The sequence below is a fragment of the Ascaphus truei genome, chromosome 1, assembly GCF_040206685.1.
Source record: "Ascaphus truei isolate aAscTru1 chromosome 1, aAscTru1.hap1, whole genome shotgun sequence".
Taxonomy (NCBI): domain Eukaryota; kingdom Metazoa; phylum Chordata; class Amphibia; order Anura; family Ascaphidae; genus Ascaphus; species Ascaphus truei.
The window spans coordinates 339,918,384-339,943,160 of record NC_134483.1 but is presented as its reverse complement, the minus strand read 5'-3'; the positions used below and the strand labels follow the sequence as shown (position 1 = coordinate 339,943,160).

The following is a 24,777-nucleotide window of genomic DNA, read 5'->3' as shown; positions in this document are numbered from 1 at the left end:
TGTAATCATGTTAATTGGAATTAATCAGTCGGTTAACCCCACTGACGTGGATCTTACAAAATAGAGTTAAGAATTCAGACTCACTGAGGCCTGTGTTTTTGAACAATAGTACAATTACATTTACATGCAAAGGCATTTTAAAAGTGTCCTCCTTTGCATCTGTTGAACGAGCTACATTGCAGCTCTCTCATCTAGATGTAGCCAATGTTATTACTTAAGCTGACAGGATAGCAGAGGTGAAATAATGTGTTTGCCCCGCAGCTGTTTAAAAACAATGGTTGTTTTTCTCTCTAGTGCGTTGTACAGTATACAGTATGTCCCACTGCATTGTGCCAGCAGGAGTAATAGCATTGGCTACATCTGTATCTCAGAGTTATTTGCAAAGTATCCTAGTTGGTGTAATAGAGAATTTGTAGAATGTCTTTAAAAAACCTGAATGTATTTAGTTCTGTGTTTGAGCCAGTCATTTCTTTTCATTTAGCAGCAACAGAAAATGCTGTATCTGAAGTGACATAAAACATCCTAACAATGTGCATCAAATTCATCAAAAGAACATATTGTGTTTTTCAGCTCGTACGATTGTCTTCTGGATGACCCTTTTGAACATGATTGGCCAAAACTACCAGATCTGCCAGGAATTAATTATTCCATGGATGAACAATGTCGCTTCGACTTTGGTGTTGGCTACAAAATGTGCACAGCAGTATGCTAGTTTTATTATTATTTTGATTATTCTAATTATGGCAAAACATAGGCACACATTTTGAATTTTAGAAATCTTGTATAGTAATAATATTATTAATTATGACATGATGGCTTATATTCAATAATTACATGGTACATGGTCTTCACTAGTTAGCCTTTATTTGCTCTTTTTTTTTTAAATTATAAAATATTGTTATTAACCTAATGGGAAAAATTACAATTGTAATTATTGCAGCAGTCCAAGCTGCTCATTTTTCTTTTTCAATATTCTGTGAAACGATCTACAGTACGATGCCCCAACCTTCATGGGCCTCCTGATTACCAAGATATTCACACTTTTTTCCACTGCGCAAGACTACTGCAGACACCTGAAGAAAGATCTGACTTGTCATATACAGCTGCAGCAGCCGTTATTCTAAAATTTTGCCCTGTGTACCGCTCGGAAAACCCCTGTCATGGCGCGTGATGTTTTCCAACCGTTCCGCGAGTGCGGCGAGTGCAGAAAATGGCCTTCTAGAGATCTGTTTTTTAAACACCTTACATTGACACAGTAGCACAGAACTGTACACATTACAATTCATTAATTTCATTGCACTTAAAGAAACAGAATCCATGAAATTCAAAAAAGCAATCGTGATAAGCGCGGGTGCCTGGGGCGTGGGGTGATTGGCCGCGTTCATGCTGCGTGGAGTGCAGCAGAGCACACAAAATCATTGCCGTGAAGTTTTACAATATCGGCCACAGCAGCTGCATGTATATACTGTTTTGATGTACTGTATGCTCAAACAGCCACTCCTATTACTGATTTCTAGGAAGGTGACTACCCTACTTGTAATTTAAAGTATTATTGATCGGGTTCTAGGGGGGGGGTGTCAGATTTTCAGTCATGTGGGTTTAGCTCGGACATGGAAGATTTGATTCTAATAATTGGGACAGCAATTCTTACCATTAGATTAAACAAAACAAAAAGAACTGGGTTCAAATGAGTATTTATTATTCCAAAATAATCATGCATTTATAGTGAGTTTTCGCAAAGTAAATCTTACCCCCCAAAATTTGATTATTTGCTAAACATTTCACAAAGCCTCAAAGGGTGAATTTTGAAACATTATTAAGCTTTCAGTGAAATATCGCTAGACAGTTAGGAAAACAAGGTGTGTGTGCCTTATTTATAGTAAAGCATTATATGAATCAAGCGATTTTAGATAATTTTGCAAGCAAATCTATCAAATTTGGTGTGTGTGTGTGTGTATATATATATATATATATATATATATATATATATATATATATATATATATATATATATATATATATATATACAAATCATGAATATCTGGCATTTCTGTAGTGATATAATAACCTGGTGCTTATGTCATAAAAAATAATAAAGCATACATTACCAGCAAAGGTAAGGAGACAACAGCAATCAGAAGGTATAAGCAGCTATAAACTATTATAGAAACTTGCACATATATCCAACGTTTCGGTCCGCTGAACGGGACCTTCCTTCTGAGGAAGGTCCCGTTCAGCGGACCGAAACGTTGGATATACTGTATGTGCAAGTTTCTGTAATACAGTTTATAGCTGTTTATACCTTCTGAGTGCTGTTGTCTCCTTACCTTTGCTGGTAATGTGTTCTCTCTCCTCTCTCCTATCTCCTCTCTCCTCTCTCTCCTCCCTCTCTCTCATGTAATATTATAAGTGAGTAAATGGGTGACTAATAAATGTACTGACCCAGGTGAAATGAGCTAGCAGGATGCAGCCCTAATGAGGATATGGCTATCCTGATTAAATGGAAGAAAGAAAAAAGGCGCAATCCTGTATAGCAATAAAGAACTGGAAATGTATTAATTAAGCAAGGAAGGCTAGGTGACTGAACAGATTAAAACAAAAACAATAATGCCAATAGACACAATAAACACAATATATGACAATAAAAAACATGAGTACTCTTGAAAATAAAAAAGAAGGGAATTGTGACCAAAAAATGTCCAATAGCGCAAATGTAGGAGGCAGTGAGATGTGGGAGGAATTGTCACTCGATAGGTAACAAATGGGGAGAAGTAATTGACCCGTCAGATGATAGATTGCGGATGCAGACGTGAAAAAATCTGGCTGATATTGACCTCTATAGATGGATATGGGGGGTAAGCAAATAACATAGGCAAGGGATTAAGGAATGGTCTCACCAAAGGATGTAACCGCGATGACCACAGGGGTCTCCGTGTCCCTCCGTTAGCACACCAACGAAATCACGCTGGAGATGAACACGTGATGCTGATCCGGGTAAAACTGGAGACGTTGTTCCACTTCCACTTCCTGGATTACCCCCTCACACAAGACAGCTGTATTCGTTCAAGTTGAATATTCACTCGTGTCTCTGCTTGATGTCAGACTCAGACTCAGCCAGACAGACAAATGAAGCCTTCCACTTTGTAACGCCAATATAACTGAAATAGTTGCTCTCACTCCTCATGCGATTAGGCACTCCTCTCACAGTCAGCAGTCGGACATTGATGACGTGAACCTACGCGTTTCGTCAGCTGTTGCGCCGACTTCTTCAAGGGTGAATTAGGAGAAGCTGTATCTGAATATATTTTCCTCTTGTTTGCTCCTAATAAATGATCCAAACCTAGGCCTGTGATCCCGGGAGCAGATCAGTGTTCTCGTGTGTTAATGAACGAAGGAAGGGAGCAGCTTTGATTGAGAAAACCCTGGGGAGCGATTCATGGTGCCTGAGAAAGAAGATTGAAAACCCCAGCAGATTCCCTCTGATCCCCGACAGGATGCACAGCTCCTTGTGGATACAGAGAGGCCCCAACCGTTCATCTCCTTTTCATTTATTAGGAGCAAACAAGAGGAAAATATCTTCAGATGCAGCTTCTCCTAATGCACCCTCGAAGAAGTCGGCGCAACAGCTGACAAAACGCATAGGTTCGCATCAACAATGTCCGACAGCTGACTGTGAGAGGAGTGCCTAATCGCATGTGAGGAGTGAGAGCAACTATTTCAGTTATATTGGCGGAACAAAGTGGAAGGCTGCATTTGTCTGTCTGTCTGTCTGAGTCTGACATCAAGCAGAGACACGAGTGAATATTCAACTTGAATGAATACAGCTGTCTTGTGTGAGGGGGTAATCCAGGAAGTGGAAGTGGAACAGCATCTCCAGTGTTACCCGGATCAGCATTACGTGTTCATCTCCAGCGTGATTTCGTTGGTGTGCTAACGGAGGGACGCGGAGACCCCTGTGGTCATCGCGGTTACATCCTTTGGTGAGACCATTCCATAATCCCTTGCCTATGTTATTTGCTTACCCCCCATAATCATCTATAAAGGTCAATATCAGCCTGATTTTTCCACGTTTGCATCCGCAATCTATCATCTGACGGGTCAATTACTTCTCCCCATTTGTTGCTCCAGTCATTTGCTACCTATTGAGTGACAATTCCTCCCACATCTTACTGCCTCCTACATTTGCGCTATTGGACATTTTTTGGTCACATTTCCCTTCTTTTTTATTTTCAAGAGTATTCTTGTTTTTTATTGTCATATATTGTGTTTATTGTGTCTATTGGCATTATTGTGTTTGTTTTAATCTGTTCAGTCACCTAGCCTTCCTTGCTTAATTAATACATTTTCCTGTTTTTTATTGCTATACAGGATTGCGCCTTTTTTCTTTTTTCCATTTAATCAGAATAGGCATATCCTCATTAGGGCTGCATCCTGCTAGCTCATTTCACCTGGGTCAGTACATTTATTAGTCACCCATTTACTCACTTATAATATTTCATTTGTGTTGGTCCTGGCGCTGATTTATTTCTGTTATATATATATATATATATATATTTACAGTGTTTGACAAATCACCCAAAAATCTACTAGCCCAACCAAAAAATCTACTCGCCACCTAGTCCCGCCCCTAATCCCACCCTAACCCTGCCCCTAGTTCCACCCCCAACCCCACCCCTAACCCTGCCCCTAGTCCCGCCCCCAGTCCCGCCCCCAACCCCGCTTTAAAATAAAATACATTTAATAAATTCCTAGTCAGAACAACATTCGTTTTTGACATAAATGTATTTATTGTATTACATTATACTACAATTAGTCCTTGTTACGTGTGTGTGTGTGTGTGTGTGTGTGTGTGTGTGTGTGTGTGTGTGTGTGTGTGTGTGTGTGTGTGTGTGTGTGTGTGTGTGTGTGTGTGTGTGTGTGTGTGTGTGTGTGTGTGTGTGTGTGTGTGTGTGTGTGTGTAAATGTTGGATCTAGAAATAAAAGCCAGGTGTGAATGACTAGCTTCCTGAACCTCTTAACCAGTGTCTGGACATCCCCGCTTCACAATATATAAAGCAGCAATCCCGCCTGGGATCTTACCTGATCCGCAGTACCTCAATGTCCAGGTACACTCATTCCCGCTATGTTATACATTGGGGAGGTGTTCCCTACCTGTCTTCTGGGTTAGGGGGGGTTCCGATGTCTTCCGTGTGAAGCTTGAGTCAGATCTGGAAGAAAGCATTATAGGTTATTTCGGTGTAGTATAGGGCAGTTAAGATATATAGGGTAAGTAAGATATCCAGATCCAGAGTGTGAGCAGACACAGAGAGAGGGTGAGAGAGAGGGTGAGAGAGAGAGAGAGAGAGAGAGAGAGAGGGGGGGGTGAGAGAGAGAGGGGGCTGAGAGAGAGGGGGTGAGAGAGAGAGGGGGGGGTGAGAGAGAGAGGGGGGGTGAGAGAGAGAGGGGGGGTGAGAGAGAGAGAGGGGGTGGAGAGAGAGAGAGAGAGGGTGTGAGAGAGAGAGAGGGGTGAGAGAGAGAGGGGGTGAGAGAGAGAGAGAGAGAGAGAGAGAGAGAGAGAGGGGTGAGAGAGAGAGGGGGATGAGAGAGAGAGGGGGTGAGAGAGAGAGGGGGGTGAGAGAGAAGAGAGAGAGAGAGGGTGTGAGAGAGAGAGGGGGTGGGTGAGAGAGGGGGTGAGAGAGAGAGAGGGGGTGAGAGAGAGGGAGAGAGGGGGGAGATAGAGAGAGAGAGGGGGGAGAGAGGGAGGGGGTGAGAGAGAGAGGAGGTGAGAGAGAGGGGTGAGAGAGAGAGGGGGTGAGAGAGAGAGAGGGTGAGAGAGAGAGGGGATGAGAGAGAGAGAGGGTGAGAGAGAGGGTGGGAGAGAGAGGGGGTGAGAGAGAGAGAGAGAGAGGGGGCGAGAGAGAGAGAGAGCGAGGAGAGAGAGGGGGGAAGAGAGAGAGGGGGCGAGAGAGAGATGGGGGCGAGAGAGAGAGGGGGCGAGAGAGAGAGAGGGAGAGAGAGACAGTTGGCGAGAGAGACAAGGGGCGAGAGAGACAGAGGGCTTGATTGGGTGGGGTGACGGGGTGATTGGGTGGGTTGACGGGGTGATTGGGTGGGTGACGGGTGATTGGGTGGGGTGACGGGTGATTGGGTGGGGTGATTGGGTGGGGTGACGTTGTGATTGGTAGGGTGACGGGGTGATTGGGTGAGGTGACAGGGTGATTGGGTGAGGTGACGGGGTGATTGGGGTGGGGTGACGGGGTGATTGGGTGGGTAGGTGATTTGGGGGGGTTATTGGGTTGATGGGGGGGTGATTGGGGGGTGGGGTTATTGGGTGATTGGGGGGGTGATTTGGGGGTGGGGGGTGGGGGGATTGGGGGATGGGGTTATTGGGGTGATGGGGGGGTGATTGTGGGGTGGGGTTATTAGGGTGATTGGGGGGGGTGATTGGGGGGTGATTGGGGGGGGTGATTGGGGTGGGGTTTGATTGGGGTGATTGGGGGGGTGATTGGGGGGGGTGATTGGGGGGGTGATGGGGTGATGTGACACTTCTGGTATCCTACACACACACACTCTCCCATGCACACACTCTCCCATGCACACACACACACAAACACACACACACACACACTCTCTCTCCCCCCTACACACACACACACACACACACACACACACACACACACACACACACACAGACACACACACACACACACACACACACTCTCCCATGCACACGCACACTCACATGCACACACACACACACACACTCTCTCTCCCCCCTACACACTCTCCCCCCCTCTACACACCTTGGGATCTCTGTGGCACCCCAGGAAGTGGCTGGGGCCCTGCCGCACCAGAAACCAGTATTGCACGTCTCCCCCAGAGAGCGCCATATCCCACGGAGAGAGGGAGAAGAGGCATCGCCCTCGGCGGCTGTCGCTGCGGGTCACCGGGTGTCAGACACGCCGGGACATGGGGGCGGCGGCAGCCTCAGCTCAGTGGCTGTCGGTGGAGGAGACCTTCCGGGTCACCGACCTGGCGGAGCTGCCACGCGAGATCGGGAGTGGGGAGATTTGAGGTGTCGGGGGGATATTGTGGTGAGGGGGGGTCACGGAGGCCGGGAGAGATTGTGGTGAGTGGGGGTCACAGAGACCGGGAGAGATTGTGGTGAGGGGGGGTCACGGAGGCCAGGAGAGATTGGGGTGAGGGGGGGTGGCGGATGGCCCAATGGGAGGGGGGGGTGACAGATGGCCCTGCAGGGGCCTGTGGCAGACAGAGGCGCGGAAGCGGCGGGCTGCCCGAAGGGAGAGGAGTGAAAGCGCTGAGGAGGGAAAGTTTTGCTGAGAGGCGGGGGTGGAGCGAAGGCACTGCTCAGAGAGCCGGAGGCGGGGTAATTGGGTGAGGTGACAGGGTGATTGGGTGAGGTGACGGGGTGATTGGGTGGGGTGACTGGGTGATGGGGTGACTGGGTGACGGGCTTGATTGGGGGGGTAGGGTGATTGGGGGGGGTTATTGGGTTGATGGGGGGATGATTGGGGGGTGGGGTTATTGGGGTGATGGGGGGGTGATTTGGGGGTGGGGGTGGGGTGATTGGGGGATGGGGTTATTGGGGTGATGGGGGGGTGATTGTGGGGTGGGGTTATTAGGGTGATTGGGGGGGGGGTGATTAGGGTGGGGTTTGATTGGGGTGATTGGTGGGGTGATGTGACACTTCTGGTATCCTACACACACACACTCTCCCATGCACACACTCTCCCATGCACACACACACTCTCTCTCTCTCCCCCCCCTACACACACACACACACACACTCTCCCATGCACACGCACACGCACACTCCCATGCACACACACTCCCATGCGCACACACTCCCATGCGCACACACACTCACGCACACACACACACACACACACTCTCTCTCCCCCCTACACACTCCCCCCCCCCTCTACACACCTTGGGATCTCTGTGGCACCCCAGGAAGTGGCGGGGGCCCTGTCGCACCAGGAAACCGGTATTGCACGTCTCCCCCGGAGAGCGCCATTTCCCACGGAGAAAGGGAGAAGAGGCATCGCCCTCGGTGGCTGTCGCTGCGGGTCACCGGGTGTCAGACACGCCGGGACATGGGGGCGGCGGCAGCCTCAGCTCAGTGGCTGTCGGTGGAGGAGATCTTCCGGTTCACCGACCTGGCGGAGCTGCCACGCGAGATCGGGAGTGGGGAGATTTGGGGTGTCGGGGGGATATTGTGGTGAGGGGGGGTCACGGAGGCCGGGAGAGATTGTGGTGAGGGGGGTCACAGAGACCGGGAGAGATTGTGGTGAGGGGGGGTCATAGAGGCCAGGAGAGATTGGGGTGAGGGGGGGTCACAGAGGCCAGGAGAGATTGGGGTGAGGGGGGGTCACGGAGGCCGGGAGAGATTGGGGTGGGGGGTGGCGGATGGCCCAATGGGAGGGGGGGTGACAGATGGCCCTGCAGGCAGACAGAGGTGCGGAAGCGGCGGGCTGCCGGAAGGGGGAGGAGTGAAAGCGCTGAGGAGGGAAAGTATTGCTGAGAGGCGGGGGTGGAGCGAAGGCACTGCTCAGAGTGCCGGAGGCGGGGTAATCTCCCCCAACAACATGAACCCGCCTCTGGCTTTTTTTTTTTTTCTCCAGCGCGAGCGGTGGAAAAACAGCAGCACGAGCGGGGGAAATTTAAAAAAAACACACGTGTGCTGCTTGGGCCAATATTTACTTGCCCTGAGGTTAAATCCACTCGCCCCGGGCGTGTAAATGTATAGCATTGTCGAACACTGTATACAGTATATGTATATATATATACCACACTTATTAACGTTCTGGTGTGTAAAAAAAAGTGACAAAACCCCTCCACAGTAAAGCATTTACCAACTGAACATACAGTAATATTTACAGTGTGTGTGTGTGTATATATATATACATATATATATATATATACATACACACACACACACACACACACACACAGGTGGTCCTCGCTATCCGCCGTCTCACTTTATGACGGACGGCATATTCGATGCATCACAATGCAATCCTATGGATCTGTTTTCTGATGCCAGAACGCTTTATCCGATGCTCACCGTCGCTGATTAAGATGGGACTCATTTTACAATAGTAATACAGTATATACAAATATATTTATATATATATGTGTGTGTTTATATAATCTGTATGAATACAAGTGCTACATAATTGCCGCCTGTACAGAAATGTGACATGCAGATATTTTTTTCAGTTCCGGACCTTTGACCCCTGTAAACAATTGTGGTGCAGCCATCCCGATAACCCATACTTCTGTAAGACCAAGAAGGGTCCCCCTCTTGATGGGACAGAATGTGCTCCAGGAAAAGTGAGTATGTATTGATATATAGGTTATTATAAATAATGAAATTTTTATGGGCCATCACCACAAATGCTAATGAAACAAATAGGCAATCAGATCTAAAACATAATGGTGTTCTCTACTTATTGGACCCATTGTCATTAGTACATTCAATTTATCAGTGACAGTTCAATGGCCAACTTGGTCAAATGTTTTCGATCATGTGCGGGCCACTGTAATACTATTTGGAGAAGAGAAAGGAAATCTAATATGTTGTGATGACCGAGCATGTACAGTACATGATAGATTGTAACTAGCAGTTGTTTAGAAGGAGGTTGTGGCATCTCCCCATCTCTATGACTAAAAATAAAAAAGCGATTTTTTTTTTTAGATCGTTTATCATATTAAGTAAGGAAATGAGTACACGGCAGAAAGGTCTTAAGGATATTATTATAATGTATCAAAGATTTAGTAATCACTCAAATGAGAGAGGCAAGCTTTTTGGTTTCTTTGCATTGGCTCCTCGGTGAGACAAGCTCATATTGTGTGCCATAATAAAGATAGCATAGCCAGAAAACCTTTAGTAAACCCACACTGCATCCATACCAAAATAAACCTGCTTTCATTATAGTGGATCTCATTAAACATGGCATTTTTACATTCCACTAACACTCTTTAAATGTAGTTACATTTGGTAAAGCTACTGGCAATCTGATAATATATAACAAATCACACTACAGACACCATCCCAAAAAAACAAACCTTTAATTGGAATGACATAATACTGGTGGCAGAAGGAGCATAGTGCAACTGCCAATAAGGATTTTTTCTGGTTTATTAGAGTTGTTGTCTGCCAACTTGGGATGGTATTTTTATTGGTATTAATTATATGGATTTTCATATTTTTGTAAGGATTAATTATATGGCATCCCAGATTTTTATTAAGAATCTTAAATGGATTCCTGCATTGCCTAACTGGTTATGTAAAAGGAACCTGAAAAGACCTAGGGTTATTGTTTTTGCAGACACTAATATTTTTCACCTGACAGAAAGCCTTATGAGTCATGTTTACTAAGTGGTGCTACAGTATGCCACAGGATACCTTCCAATGGTGGAAGATACCTTATGGCATATTCAAGGGATTGGTGTGCAAAATATCTAACAGTGTCAAAATGTGTTTTTGGCATAGCACTGACTGGTAAACATGGGCCTAAATGTAAGATCACACATGACATATCCTAGAATCTGGTATTATACTAAGTTTATTATGCATTTAAATACTGAAAATGGTCTGTAATATATTTGCATGTGTCATTTATTAAACTTCCACTGCTCAGGGCCTCAATGCTGTATGTGAAATTGATCTTTATTTAAACTTCCAAATGGATGTGATTCAATAATGGCATTAATGTTCTTGTATCAGAATTAATATGTTGAAGGGACATTAGCATGTAAACGAATTCCCCCATGTACTGTAACACATTTTTTAATAATTTAAACATAATATTTCATAGCTGAAGGCCTGAAAGTTAGGCTCTCATTAGCTCAAGGCTAAAATAACTGGAATATAGGCTGAGATTTACTAAAGGTCTAAATTCCTGCATCAAATATTTGGGATTGCAGTAATATTCTTTTATGGATTCTGTCGTAGTTACTATGAATAATGAATTCATAAATGGGTTGCGATATTGAATGTCATTTGTATACATCAAAAAAAGCAGTAACTAGCAATAAATGTCATTTGTATACATCATTTGTATACATCATTTGTATACATCAAAAAAAGCAGTAACTAGCAATACTAGTAATCGTTAACTTATAGAAATCTGTATTAATCAGCACTAACGATGCAATTGTGTGTGTGTCGGGGAGGGGGGGATATCACACTTTTCTACCATAGGGTTATGTAATAGGCTTTTTAAGAAAATCGTATTGCAGAAATTGATTTAACACCTTTGAAGCCGGACGCTACTAATTAATTACAATTGAATGCCTTCAAGCTCCAAAGGGGTTAACGTGCAACACAAACATATGCAAATGTGAAGTCTGTAGTATCACAAATGGCAAACTGTTCCTTATTTGCAATTGATCTACTGTATAACCCAGATTTTAAAAAATGTATAATTGTGGCTGTTTTAATTGTCCCCAATGTGTTTTTTGTTTGTTTGCTTTTTGCATTAATAGATGTTATGCAATGCAAAAATTATTTCAATTTAAATATATTTTTTCTTTTTAATTTTATTAAGACTGTACTGGATACAAAATCAGGGATATGTATCAAAGCAATGCAATTTACTCCATAACGGGGAGTAAAGCTGTTTGATACGATCACAGTATAATTAGAACCACCAATGGGTAAGAACAATTGCTCCATTTACAAGAACAAAGTTTGATACATCACTTCACAATATTTTGTAGATCAACTCCTCTCCTAACTGTTTCAAAAAAGCGCTCCTGAAGTAATTCACTGACACAAGCAGGGCCGCAGACAGATTTCCCTTGGCCCAGAACTACAGTTCCGACCGTAGCCCGCTTCCCCCGTCGGCAGTATTGAGAGCCTCATTTCACACCTCGCGAGCCCCCTCTATTTCCCTCCCTTTTCCCATGTATTTCTTTCCACTCCGTCTCACCTCTCACTCTCCCCCCTCCATCAATTACCCCACTCTGACTCAAACCCTGTCCCCCCCACCTCACATGTATTTCACTCCCCTGCGTCTCACTCTTACTCCTTCTTTTCCTCACTCACCCCCACTCTCCTCTCATTCTCTCCCCCTCCATCAATTACCCCACTCTCACTCAATCCCCCTCCTCACACTCATTCCCTATTCCTCCCACAATTCCCCCCACAAAATATATGCCAAAAAATCCCAACCCAAATGCAAAAAACTTCCAACCCCCAAATACATGGAAAAAAATCCCCACTCCCCCAAATATATACAACCCCCCAAATACATACAAAAAACCTCACCTCCCCAATACATATAAAAAAAACAATACATATACCCCCCCCCCCCAATACATATGAAAAAAACAATATATACAAACCCCATACATATAAAAAAAATACATACTGTATATAAAAAATACATATATAAAAAAAATATAAAAAAGGAAATATATATTTATAAAAACAAATACATATAAAAAGACCCCAATGCATATAAAAAAACAATGCAGATTAAAAAGCCCCAGTGCAGATAAAAAACACCAATGCATATAAAAAAACACCAATGCATATAAAAAAGCCCCAGTGCATATACCAATACATATTACAAAATGCATATAGAAAAACATACATGTAAATAAAGAACCAATGCATATAAAAAACCCAAAACATATAAAAAAATACATATAAAAAAAGCCCCATGCATATAAAAAAAAAACAATACGTATAACAAAAACACCAATGCATGTTTAAAAAAAAGCCCCAATGCATGGAACTCGGCGTGGGACCGAAGGAAGAGGCCTGCAGCTGAGGGAGAGCAGGGGCCCGGCTGAGAGATGACCAGTAGCAGGGCCTGGCTAAAGGTCGAGCTCAATTTTCAGCACCGGCCGAACACCCCTGTAGCCACCGGGCCCGGGACACCTGTCCCGGCTGCCCCCCCATGTCAGCAGCCCAGGACACAAGCAGAGCCAGCTTTACACAAAGTACCTTAAAATATAGTCACAAATTGGAGGAACATGAAACTGATGACCTTAGCATCAAATTATCATTATCATTTGCATTCAGAATAATGATCCTTCATACTAAATCCTCCAAACACAATTTTCAGGAGACAACACTGACTTATGCCAAATGATACTTGAGGTCTTCCAGAATGCTACATTGTGTATATTGTAGATGTTAAACCCTTTCCAAAGATTGTTTGATGTCTTGTATACCACTGTATGTATTCCAGATATACTTTCATACTATGATATTTCTTTAGTCTAAGGGGCATATTGTAGTAGCTGGGAGTTTGTCCTTGCAAAACTGCATGGTTTGACATTGTCATAAGTCACAGAATAAAATTTAACAACTAGCCATATTCTGTATTGCAGATCTCATAATTTAAACCAGTATCTTGTTTAGTTCATTCCTAGAGCAGCTGCCCAGAATAGCAGAAGTTGTGGGTTCTGATCCTGTTGGGCTTGACACCAGTACCCAGGGGCAGATTGTAGGTGACATATGGCCCGCGCATTTCCCTTGTCTGCCAGCCCCCCTCCCGCGATGTCATGATGTCTCTGCATTACGTGACCTCACATTGTCATTGCAATGCCTCACCATGATGATACAGCATCACATGACATGGCGACGTCTATGAAGGAGTACCGCTCCAATCTTACAGATGCCTCGCTCTCTCCCCTGGCAATCAATTTAATTGTTTTGGGGAAGAGCGCAGGGACTCTGTAACCACAATGCAATGTGCAGCACTGACCCACAGTATATTTGGGACCATGTACCCTCTGGGCATTTGCCCAGTGTCCCGATGGCCCAATCCAACCCTGCCAGTACTCCCTTCATCACAATGGGCCTCAGTTTTGTTAGTATTAATCTTATGGACACATTTTATGAGGTGTGGGCTGTGACTCATTTAAATATAATTATTATATATAATATTTATTATTAGAATATATAATATTCTCATTATTAGAATATATAATATTTTCATATCATTAGAACATCTCTCAGGTACCTACAGGTGTCTCTCCCTATGTTAATTGAAGGGAATTTTTGAGGGGATATATATACAATGTGAGGTTTGGATATGTGAGAAGGGCTTACAGAATATGAAAACCTGCCAATCCAATTGGAAAGGGCTCTTTCCACATGGATTTTCACAAGTCGCAGCTACTAGAATATGCCCCTAAGTGCACAACACGTGCTGAATTATTGGCTGAATTATTGGCTTAAATTGTTTGTGTCTTTTTGTACTGTTTATATTTAGTGGTGCTACAAGGGTTACTGCATGTGGAAGACCACTAACCAAGTTAAACAAGATGGCAGCTGGGGAACCTGGACGAAATTTGGCTCTTGCTCGAGGACTTGTGGTACAGGTGTTCGTTTTAGAACCCGCCAGTGTAACAACCCAATGTAAGCCTGCACTTTACATAAGTATAAGTTAGTGTTCAATTTGTGTTAGCCTTACCATATCATAGCATAAAACAAATCATTGAACTTCTCTAAAAATTACATTCGTGGATTTTTTTTAAAAAAAGTCTGGTTTTATCAATGAATCTCTATAGAAGAAGCCATCATGATGACAAGGCACAAATTCAACTAGTGCACCGGATTACTGTAGTTACCAAATCAAAATAGACCGACACTCCACTTTTTGTAAAATATAGTATACCCTTACACGTATTTACCATCAATGTTTTGGTTCAAACAGGCAAAATGTGAAATCTTATGTTTTTTTTTTTTTAAATAAATCAGTTCTGTAGTATTAGATAGTATTTACTGCATTTTTTTTATAATCATCTTCTTAACGCCATTTTTAATGCGTTTTAAAACATCCTTTGATTTCTATAGCAGGTTTTAGCACACCTACCAAGCAGTGCAAGATCTTTGCAACACTTTCCTGTTTGTATTAATGTGTTGCAAATATTCCCTGCAGTTTGCTGTAAACTGTAACAATAGATAATGTTACTTTAGTAATATAAGGATAAATTGTAGCTGCTGACTTACATACTGACTGAAGCTGCCATTATGTTAGTACACAATCAGGATTTTACAGATTTATAACAAGAGCTCCAAACGATTGTTATCTTAGGTAAGAATGTAGAATTATACATTGCCACATGCTTTACATACAATGAAAGAAAGAGTGGGGGTAACGGGGGGGGGGAGGGTGGTGGATGTAGTATTGCTTCTTTAAGCCCAGTCATTTATCAAATGGGCTTTGACTGCAACGTTAATGGTAAAAAAAAAAAAGCTTATGTTTGATCAATATTGGAGCACCGGTCTGATTATATGTCCTATGTTTTAACAGTGTACATTATAAAAGCATATACTATATGCATAAATATTAATCTTAGAGGGTATTCTCATATAGGTTGTTTTACGTACTCACGCTATCAAAAAGAGTTATTTGGCTTCATTAACAATCTACATGGCAAATAAAGTGTATCTATTCATTTTCTGTATATTACAGTATGTGTAGGAAACGTGATATATATTATTTTAATTTGTGTTATTCCATCTCACCTACAATAACATCGCTTTTTAAAGGAAGTGCTGCCTTTTAACAGGGGTTTGACGGAAATTTATTTGTGGTGACACCAATGTTTTCTTTTTAGGCCAGTCAATGGCGGGCAAGACTGTCCTGGTTTAAATTATGAGTATCAGCTTTGCAACGTTGAAGAATGTCCCAAGCACTTTGAAGACTTCAGAGCACAGCAGTGTCAGCAACGAAATTCTCAGTTTGAGTACCTGAGTACTAAACATCACTGGCTCCCATATGAACATTCTGATGGTGAGAATTTGATTTGTCAATTTAATAATGGCAATTTTCTATTCCAGTAGTTCAAATGATTGCTCAGAGGCTGTATTGAACCAGTTATTAAAGTACGGTAGCAAACTAGTATACACATCAAAACTGTAGAGGACAAGGACCCTAATTTGATAGCACTCTATCACTAAATGGGTGATTAATGAATGAATTAAAATATACATTTTAATAGGAGTAACCGATAAAATACAGGGTGTTAAAATGACCAATTCAATAATACATAAATGATCCAATAGGGGTATTGAAACCCCAGATCACAGAAATAGCTTAGTACAGTGTGTCAAATATATCCACTGTGCTTGGTGATGTCTATATGAGAATTATACACCAGGCTTAAGGAGGGGGAAAGAGTAACTAAAAGGCATGAATGAACTGCCTGCAGCTGATAGGAGTAGCTAGGTAGAGCACTTACCTAAAAATGGGTAGCCACATACTGTATATGCAATACAGTATGAATTGTTCTAATATCCCCAGTGTATTGTCAGCAATCGGTGGTGCCTAATTGCTGCTGGTATTATGTAGCAAAGCAAGCCAATAATTGGACGTAAGTTAGCACAAATATAAGTTGCAACACTTGCCCATATAGTTGATGTTTCAACCAGGAGAGATTAGGTTAGTAAATAGGCGTGTAAGCAGAGATCTCTGATAAGTAGATCTGTGCAAACACTACCTGGTAAGTACACTTAAACCGTCGCCACCAGCGAAAGTTATAATTTGATTTTCCGCGACTGTCGCCAGCAACGTCACAAAAGGAGGTGGGCCGCTGTTTCTGATTGGTTTAGAGACAGTCACATGTGGTGACTGTCTCTAAAACATCAAATAGACCCGACTTCACATTGTTTTGCCGTGACGTTTCTCAGTCGCTTCGTTGCTCAGTCGCCGTCGCGCTTACTATAAGCGCTTGTGACGGAGTCAATGTATTTGATTTGGAGCGCTGTCACGTCGCCGTCGCAAGGCACTATACGCGTCGCCGTCACCATTGCGATAGTTGTAATTTAAGTTTAGGCGCCATCGCTGGCTACAAGGCCAGTGACTTCAGAAAGGGGGAAGCAGAGGGACGGAGAAGCTCTCTGATTGGCCACAAGGGGAGACCATTGCTGAAAAAAATCAAATAACAGTGACTACAAGATTTTTGGTAGTGCTGACAGTTGGTCGCGCCATCGCGCTCACTATAAGCGCCGACCACGGCGACAAGTCTTTTGTTTTGACGCAACGTCGCAGTTGCTGGCCCTATAAGCACAGCCTAATTCTCATATAGACATCACCAAGCACAGTGGATATATTTGACACACTGCTAAGCTATTTTTGTGATCTGGGGTTTCAATACCCCTTTTGGATCATGTATGCATTATTTAATTGGTTATTTTAACACCCTGTATTTTATCGGTTGCTCCTATTAAAATGTATATTTTAATTTATTCATTAATCACCCATTTAGGGATTGAGTGCTATCAAATTTAGGTCCTTGTCCTCTACAGTTGTTACGTTATACCGCCCCAATAGCACCAGCACCATTCTATCAGTACCATTATTAAGCTGTAGCGGGGTTTCTCTAGTATACTCTAGTCTACACATCATACTGAAAAACATATTTTATGATCATTAATTGATTAGATTAAAGTATGTGTCTTTAAAGCAGTAAAATAGATGAAAATTTATATATTTTTTAAATGAGTCAGTCCTGTATTATTCAATAATAGTGATTGTTTTAAAAAAAAATGTAATTCAACTCTTAATGCAATTTTAATGAGTTTTAAAGTATCCTTTGATTTTTATAGCAGCTTCTAGCACACCTCCCAAGCAGTACAAGATCTTTGCAACACTTTCTTGTTTGTGATAATTTTTTGCCAAATTTCCCAGCAGTTTGAGTTGTAAACTGTAACAATAGTTATAGATAGATAGACAATGTTTCCTAAGTAATATACAGTAGCTGCTGAGTTACACTGACTGAAGCAGCCATTTCGTTGGGCACACAATCAGGATTTTGACAGATTTAGAACAGGAGCACCAAACGATGGCAAGCTTAGGTCAGAATGTAGAATTATATATACATTGTCACATGCTTTACATATACAAATAAGAAAGAAAGCAGAAGGAAAATGTGGGGAATGTGCTATTACTGCTTTTAAGTATCCTTAAAAAGGCATACCCCAAAATATTAAGCCCTAGATTTACTAAACTCCGTTAAATTATGAAAAACAATGTGACATTACTTAAACCTATGATCATTCGAAGAAAAAATAATGGCCGCATGTGACCTCATTGGCATTGCCTAAACGTTGCATTATTTCAGGATAACACTATGTCATATTATGTTACTAAAGTCTTGGACTTACTCCCATCCAGACCCTGAAATAGGCATTGCAGGGGACAGAAATGCCAAGACTAGATGATAAATGTTTTATAAAACAAATGTTTTCAATATATTAATACCTTAGTAGCCCAAGTGGCCAGCTAGTTATGGGCCAGCTAATAGCACTGTAGGTCATGATACCAATAAGTGGTCATTAACCCCTTGAGTACAGCAAGCTACCTAGGCCCTCTCAAGGAAAGTGTAGGTCTTCTCATTGGCACCAAATAGGTAATGGTAACATAAAACGATTTAGCCCATTCATGTTTTCTTCCTCCAAGGTCTCCAGGGTCAATGGCCCCAGAAACGAATCCATTCTGATAATCCAATGTCCAACCATAAAAAACACATGTATATATATTTAAAAAAAACAACAGGTCAAAAATGCGATGCAGTACGGGACAATGGGTGAAATTACATAGACACAATAAGCATATTGACATACAAAATAAGAATAAATAAATCCAGACCTATACAGTAGGTATTGAGAGCCGTAGTTGTAAGAGATTCCATTCTAGAGGAACTCAGTATTGTAATGCTTTCTCCTGTTAGTAAGTGATGTGAGTTCTAGAGAATTCATTATTGGAAATCTTTCTGCGTGCCATTGCTTTTTCACTTAGTTTGCGTCTAAAATAGAAATTTTTGAGATGTCTCTGATTTCACCTGATAAATCTGGTTTTGTAAGGGAATGCCCACATGATTGTGTTTCTATTCAAACTGAATTTAGATGCATTGTTACAGTGCTCTGTGGCATACAAGCCTGCTCTACCGTGTACTGTCCATACCTTCTCAGCAGCTCTTGCTTATCACTTTTACACCCTGTGAATATTTATTATGTAAGACTAACTTTGTCCTTGCTTGTCTCTGGCTTTATTTCCCCAACTCCCTATTGAACTCTCGATACTGCTAATCATCCATAACTACCACCTTCATACAATAGCTGAATTAGTGTGTCTGATTATTGTACAGTAATTCCCTTAATGACGCTGTCTCTGTCTTTCTACTTGCATGAAACAGCCAACAAAAGATGCCATCTCTACTGTCAGTCTAAAGAAACAGGCGACGTTGCGTCAATGAAGCAGCTAGCTCATGATGGAACCCGCTGCTCCTATAAAGACCCATACAGTATTTGTGTGAGAGGAGAATGTGTTGTAAGTTAGATTTCTGCAATCCTTTTTTCTAATTAACAAACATGCACTGGCACAAATAAGCAGTGTGCATGTGGTTCAGATAGCAGAAAAGAAAACTGTGTTAACCTTATTTTTAATGTAAAATGTACAGTATTATGCATGTTTATTTTTCACATACTGTACATTGTTTTAGAGCATATGCATACTTTTGGGAACAATATGTTTTTTTTTTCTTTTTATTAGCAATGACAAAAAAGTAGTGTTAAGCCTAAAAAGATGTCAGTATATTGTTGGATTGGCAATAAAACATACAAAAAAAACCTTAGTTATTGGAGTGCAGTTTACCAAAACATGCATCTTGGGCCACACTTTATTGAAATCATCAAAATGTTTACTGTTTAAATATTCATTTCTGCTATCGTGTTTTGCATTTTGTGTATTCTGGGATTTTAGGTTGTTTTGTTTTTGCTTTTAAATTTGCACAAATATTTAAAGTCAGTTTTTATTCTAACGGCCCCGTTTTTCCTAATTTACCTCCATATAAAAAGTAATTCTTTCATTTTTATTTCAGCTATAGCCTTTTGAACTACATCATTAATAAAACATTGCTACATGAGCTTATACAGTACGTCATAATATTTGAATGTACTGTATTAGACTGGGTTTCAAAATCTAAAATTACTATTAATCGTAACAGTACTACATTTTTAAAATAGCTGGTAAGTTGAGTAAAACCAGATATGGCAATTTTTGTAAACCAATAATGTAAAAAAATAAATTGGAGGTTTCAAATACAATAATAAAAGCTACGATAAATCAAAAGTGTGACTGCAGCTGTCTAAATTTGGAAAAAATGTAGCCCCTCATTCAATATGCTGTGAAGTCCATTTTTTTACATGCAGGAGTAGAGTTTAATTATATTAATGTAAATACAACAAATCGCTTCTATAGCATGTTGAAGACATCCTTCGGGGATAATTCTACATCTTCTAAAATTGCCCTTTGGGACTTTTTGGGCCAAAAATGCCATCAGCATATATAGAATATAGAACAAGGTCCTTAGCCTTAGCAAACTTAATCATGGCCATCAAATTAGGGTTATTTGTACACTCCTATTTCATCTGGATGTCATAACTGAGCAGAAGTATGTACATTGAATGGTTTCTCTCATCTTCGTCATTGCAGAAAGTTGGCTGTGACAAGGAAATTGGTTCCAACAAAGTGGAAGATAAGTGTGGAGTTTGTGGCGGAGATAATTCGCACTGTCGAACTGTGAAAGGAACATTTACAAGGACGCCTAAAAAGCCTGGTACTAGCATATATTTTGTGGCTTTTAATGTAATACACATTGTCAGTGTAAGGTTGCTGGTAAAATTGCAAGAGAGGTAAAATGTTGTTTAAAAATATTTAAAGACCTACTTTGAAGCAACTTCTCGTTGCCATACAGACTGCATAGCATAACTGTTTGTTTTTTGGTACACATCCATGGTGATCCATGTTTATTGTCAATTATATATTGTTCACAATAGATAGGAGGCTATAACTGGATACGGTCTCTGAACCGTGCCTCAGGGCTTTTTCTCTGCATATTTTATGCTAGCCCTTTATAGGATCCCTTCTTCTCAGGGTGTTGTTCACCCATCTATCAGTTTTGTTATGATTATATGTGCAGGTGATTATTTCTCACTAGTCTGAGTTCGCTTAGTGACCATACGTCGTACCACATTTGTACCTTCACAACACACTAGTCTTGAATCATAGGTCTTCCAATTTTGGCATACACTTTATGCAATAGATTATATCCTTTTGGATTCAGTACTGGTATTAGGTACTATAGTACCCTATCAGTTATTTTAGAAAATAGTATTGCAATACTGATTCCTGTATCTATTTCCTCAGGATTTAATCCTTGTATGTGATAGCCTACAAACTATTAGGTATTACACAGACTAGTGTCTCCCTAGTTCTTTCTTCCTTATAAATTATTATTTGGAATTATTAATTGGTGTGTCATAAGGGAGTGGTCTTTGATCACTTCACCACATCCCTCTGTACAAACTATATTTTACAATATTATACTGAATTAATAGTCATTTTAAGTTTTCATTTACTCTCACTTCATCATTTTGAGCGCATTCATTGAGGAATCTTTCTGTTTGTTCTGTCAATATATGTGATAAAAAGTGACCAAAAATAAATGAAGGGTTACTTAATTCATTCATTTGCGATAAGTGATTAAAAGTGAATATTTTGTTTTTTTAAATCAACATAAAAACTGCTGCATTAAAGACCCAATTAAAGCATCCTAGTCATTCCTCTCCACAAATCCTCTGACAAAAATGGGGATCACAGGATTCCAGCTGAGATATTCAGTATAAAAGAGAAAATATGTATAAAGTATATAGTGTAATACGGTATTTACACTTTGAATAAACTTGAAGAAAAGCTTCAATCATTGAACTCACATGGCCCTGTTAATTTAAAGGTATGTTGACAGATTTACTGTAGTGTTGCGAATGGCACTTCAAACGGCAGGATATTTTCCATTGGACCCTTCTCAATACAAGCCTTCTTTGGTAAGTGTGTGTTCTAAACCAGAGATGTGGGGGACATCCTGGAGGTCGTCTCTCGATCAGAGATGAGAATAGAGAAAATAACCAATAGTGTAGATGTTGAACCTTTTTATGTATCAAAAGTAATCTTTTCGTTTCCTGACGAAGCCTAAAGTGAAATGTAAGTTGATTCACTGGCAGACCAGAGAGGGAGGACCGCCAGCTCGGAGCCATACAGTAACAATAAAAGACAAGTGTGCAACTAAAATTAACTAAAAAAAGTGCATATATGTGACTGTGAATTACCACCAAATGCTCAGGTAAGTGACACAAAGGTGATATTACTGATGAAACTCTGTTACCAATCAGTAGATAAGAGATCGTCTGCTGCTCTACATAGGGTAGCCCAGGACCGTGGGTAACTAGAAGCAACAAAACAAAACACAGCGCACAACGCTCATCGTGAAAAATGTAAAAAAACAATGTTTATATATTAAAAGATTTCAAGGTTCTGCGTACATCAAAAGTAAACAGGCACAGAATGCTACAATGTAGCTGTTACCACTCATTGCGAACTGGATTAGGACTGCACAGGAACAAAATCATCAGATGTCTTTCCCCACATCATAAGTCTATGACCAGAGTAGGTTTTCAGCCGATAATATGCTCAAATTGTCTAATAGACAGTCCCCAGAGTCTAAAATTAAAATATCCAGTACTACATAATGTCAGGGTCTCCTAGACCTCCTGCCTAGCCATAGTTCTTCTTTGTCCACTGGGTGTGCTGCTGTCTTCTGTTTCCTCTGGGTTCCTCTGTCTGCCTGTCTGTCTTCTTGTTGCTCCTGTCTGTCCTTTATAGCTTCTGCTTCCTGGTTGGTTCAAATGCCTTTGCTTCAAGTCAGACTCCGTTGCACATGCCTCTTTCTTTGATCCTGATCTGTTCCTGTACCTGTATTATAGTCTGTTCACAGTAAAGGCCCTTGCTGGTAATCTGGCTTGTCCCTGTTTGTTCCCGTTCTCAGTCCCTGCCCCCAGACCGGTCCCTGCTCCCCAGTCCTGTTCCAGTCTCCACATTGCCGACCTCTGCTTGTTACCTGACTACGCTACCTGCCGCCTGCCTCGGACCTCTGCTTGTTACCTGACTTCGCTACCTGCCGCCTGTCTTGGACCCCTGCTTGTTACCTGACTTCGCTAACTGCCGCCTCTGATCTCTGCTTGTGACCCCTACTACGCACGTGCTGTTCCAGCCACTGAGATCCTACCCGCCACAGGAGTCTCCCGTGACACATAGAACCAAGGAGTAGCAGTCTCAACCTCATGGATCAGCGTCTGTTGTCTGATTTTTGTTTTGATGTACGCAGAACCTTGAAACCTTTTAATATATAAACATTGTTTTTTACATTTTTCACGATGAGCGTTGTGCGCTGTGTTTTGTTTTGTCGGAGCCATACAGACCTGAAGTGCAAACCAACACTGTTTGTCCCAGTAAAGCTGCAGTGAGATCATCTCTTGAGTAGTAGAGAGCTTGCTAGCTGTAATACACCCATGCAATTTCTTTATATGCCTGTTTAAGTGCTAAAATATGTGAATGCACACTTTAAAGATTACTTTTGATACATAAAAATGTAATTTAGAACTTTTTGATCTAAATTTAGATCTACTGGTTGTTCTCTCTATTCTCATCTCTGGCACCAAGACAGCCTTGAAGATGTCTCTCGCATCCGTGGTTTAGAACACACACTTACCAAAAAGGGATTGTATTGAGAAGGGTCCAATAGAAAACTATCCTACCGTTTGAAGTACCATTCACAACACTATATCTGTCAAATTGCCTTTAAATTAATGGGGCCATGTGAATTCAGTGATTGAACTTTTCCTCAAGTTTATTGAAAGTGTTCATACTGTATTACACTATATATACACTTCTATACTGAATATCTCATGTGGAATATTGTGCTCCCCATTTTTGTGAGAAGATTTGTGGAGAAGGTTGATTTTGCAAATGGTTTGTTTTATAAGACAGCTTTTAGGAGCATGACTAGGAGGCATGTAAGACTGTACTATGTGTAATCCACTGTTTGGAGATAACTGACAACAAGACGCATTTGAACCAAAGTTTCACTGTTAATGTGATGTTTACTGCTTTACGTTAGTACTGGCAATACAGTCATTAAATAGTCTAATCAACTTCTTCCTACAGGAAAACAATTAAGCAAGAGGTGCCAAAAAGAAATCTTGTTGCTGGAAAATGAGATCTGCAAGTATCTTACGATCACCTACAGTACATAATCAATGCAGTTTTTTGTCTTATTTTCATTGACTAGTATTGATAGTTACTGTACTTTTTTTTTTACACTAACTGCAGTTCACCTTAATAATTACATATGCCTAATATGCCTCTAACATTATATTTAAACAAAAAAACATGTAAGTTGCTGAAGGCATCCGAAATGCATTGTAATGCTATAAAATACATTGTGTGTTGGGCCTTTCTAGCACTGAAAGGCATTATAAAACATACATGAAATAAAGAATAGTCAATGAAAAGTTGAGACGTGTTGCCAGTACAGTACATTAATTAATGCTGCTCTATTTAAGGGAAAACAAGAGGAGCATTCACATTACCTAAGGGAGCTCGAAACATATCCCTATCTGAGTCAAGGGAGTCTAAAAATATTGTGGGTAAGTGGCATCACAGATTGCAGAAGATCTGTGATGATTATAGACGTCAGTGGTTGAAGCTCGTAGGACAATTCTTAGCCAGCACTGCAGCAGAAAAGGCAAAATGTTCATGTTTCATATGTTCAAGATATACTTCAGTCGTTTGTATGCATATACAGATCAGACATTATAACTTTGGAGAAACATTACTGTATGTCAAGTTATATCAAACGGTTACTTATTATAGAAGTCATGGGTTTACATAAGAAAAATGAATATTTTGT

The 24,777-nt window shown here is 41.2% G+C and overlaps 1 protein-coding gene across 1 annotated transcript in view; it reads left to right on the top strand.

Annotated features, from left to right (window-relative positions):
• ADAMTS3 (ADAM metallopeptidase with thrombospondin type 1 motif 3) overlaps positions 1 to 24,777 on the top strand; it is a 233,316-nt gene that overhangs the window by 153,317 nt on the left and 55,222 nt on the right. Inside the window, exons 10-15 of the mRNA XM_075608092.1 lie at positions 571 to 703; positions 9,223 to 9,336; positions 14,238 to 14,383; positions 15,589 to 15,764; positions 19,168 to 19,301; positions 20,466 to 20,589. Coding sequence (XP_075464207.1) covers positions 571 to 703; positions 9,223 to 9,336; positions 14,238 to 14,383; positions 15,589 to 15,764; positions 19,168 to 19,301; positions 20,466 to 20,589 — 827 coding nt within the window. The remainder of the gene's footprint in view (positions 1 to 570; positions 704 to 9,222; positions 9,337 to 14,237; positions 14,384 to 15,588; positions 15,765 to 19,167; positions 19,302 to 20,465; positions 20,590 to 24,777) is intronic.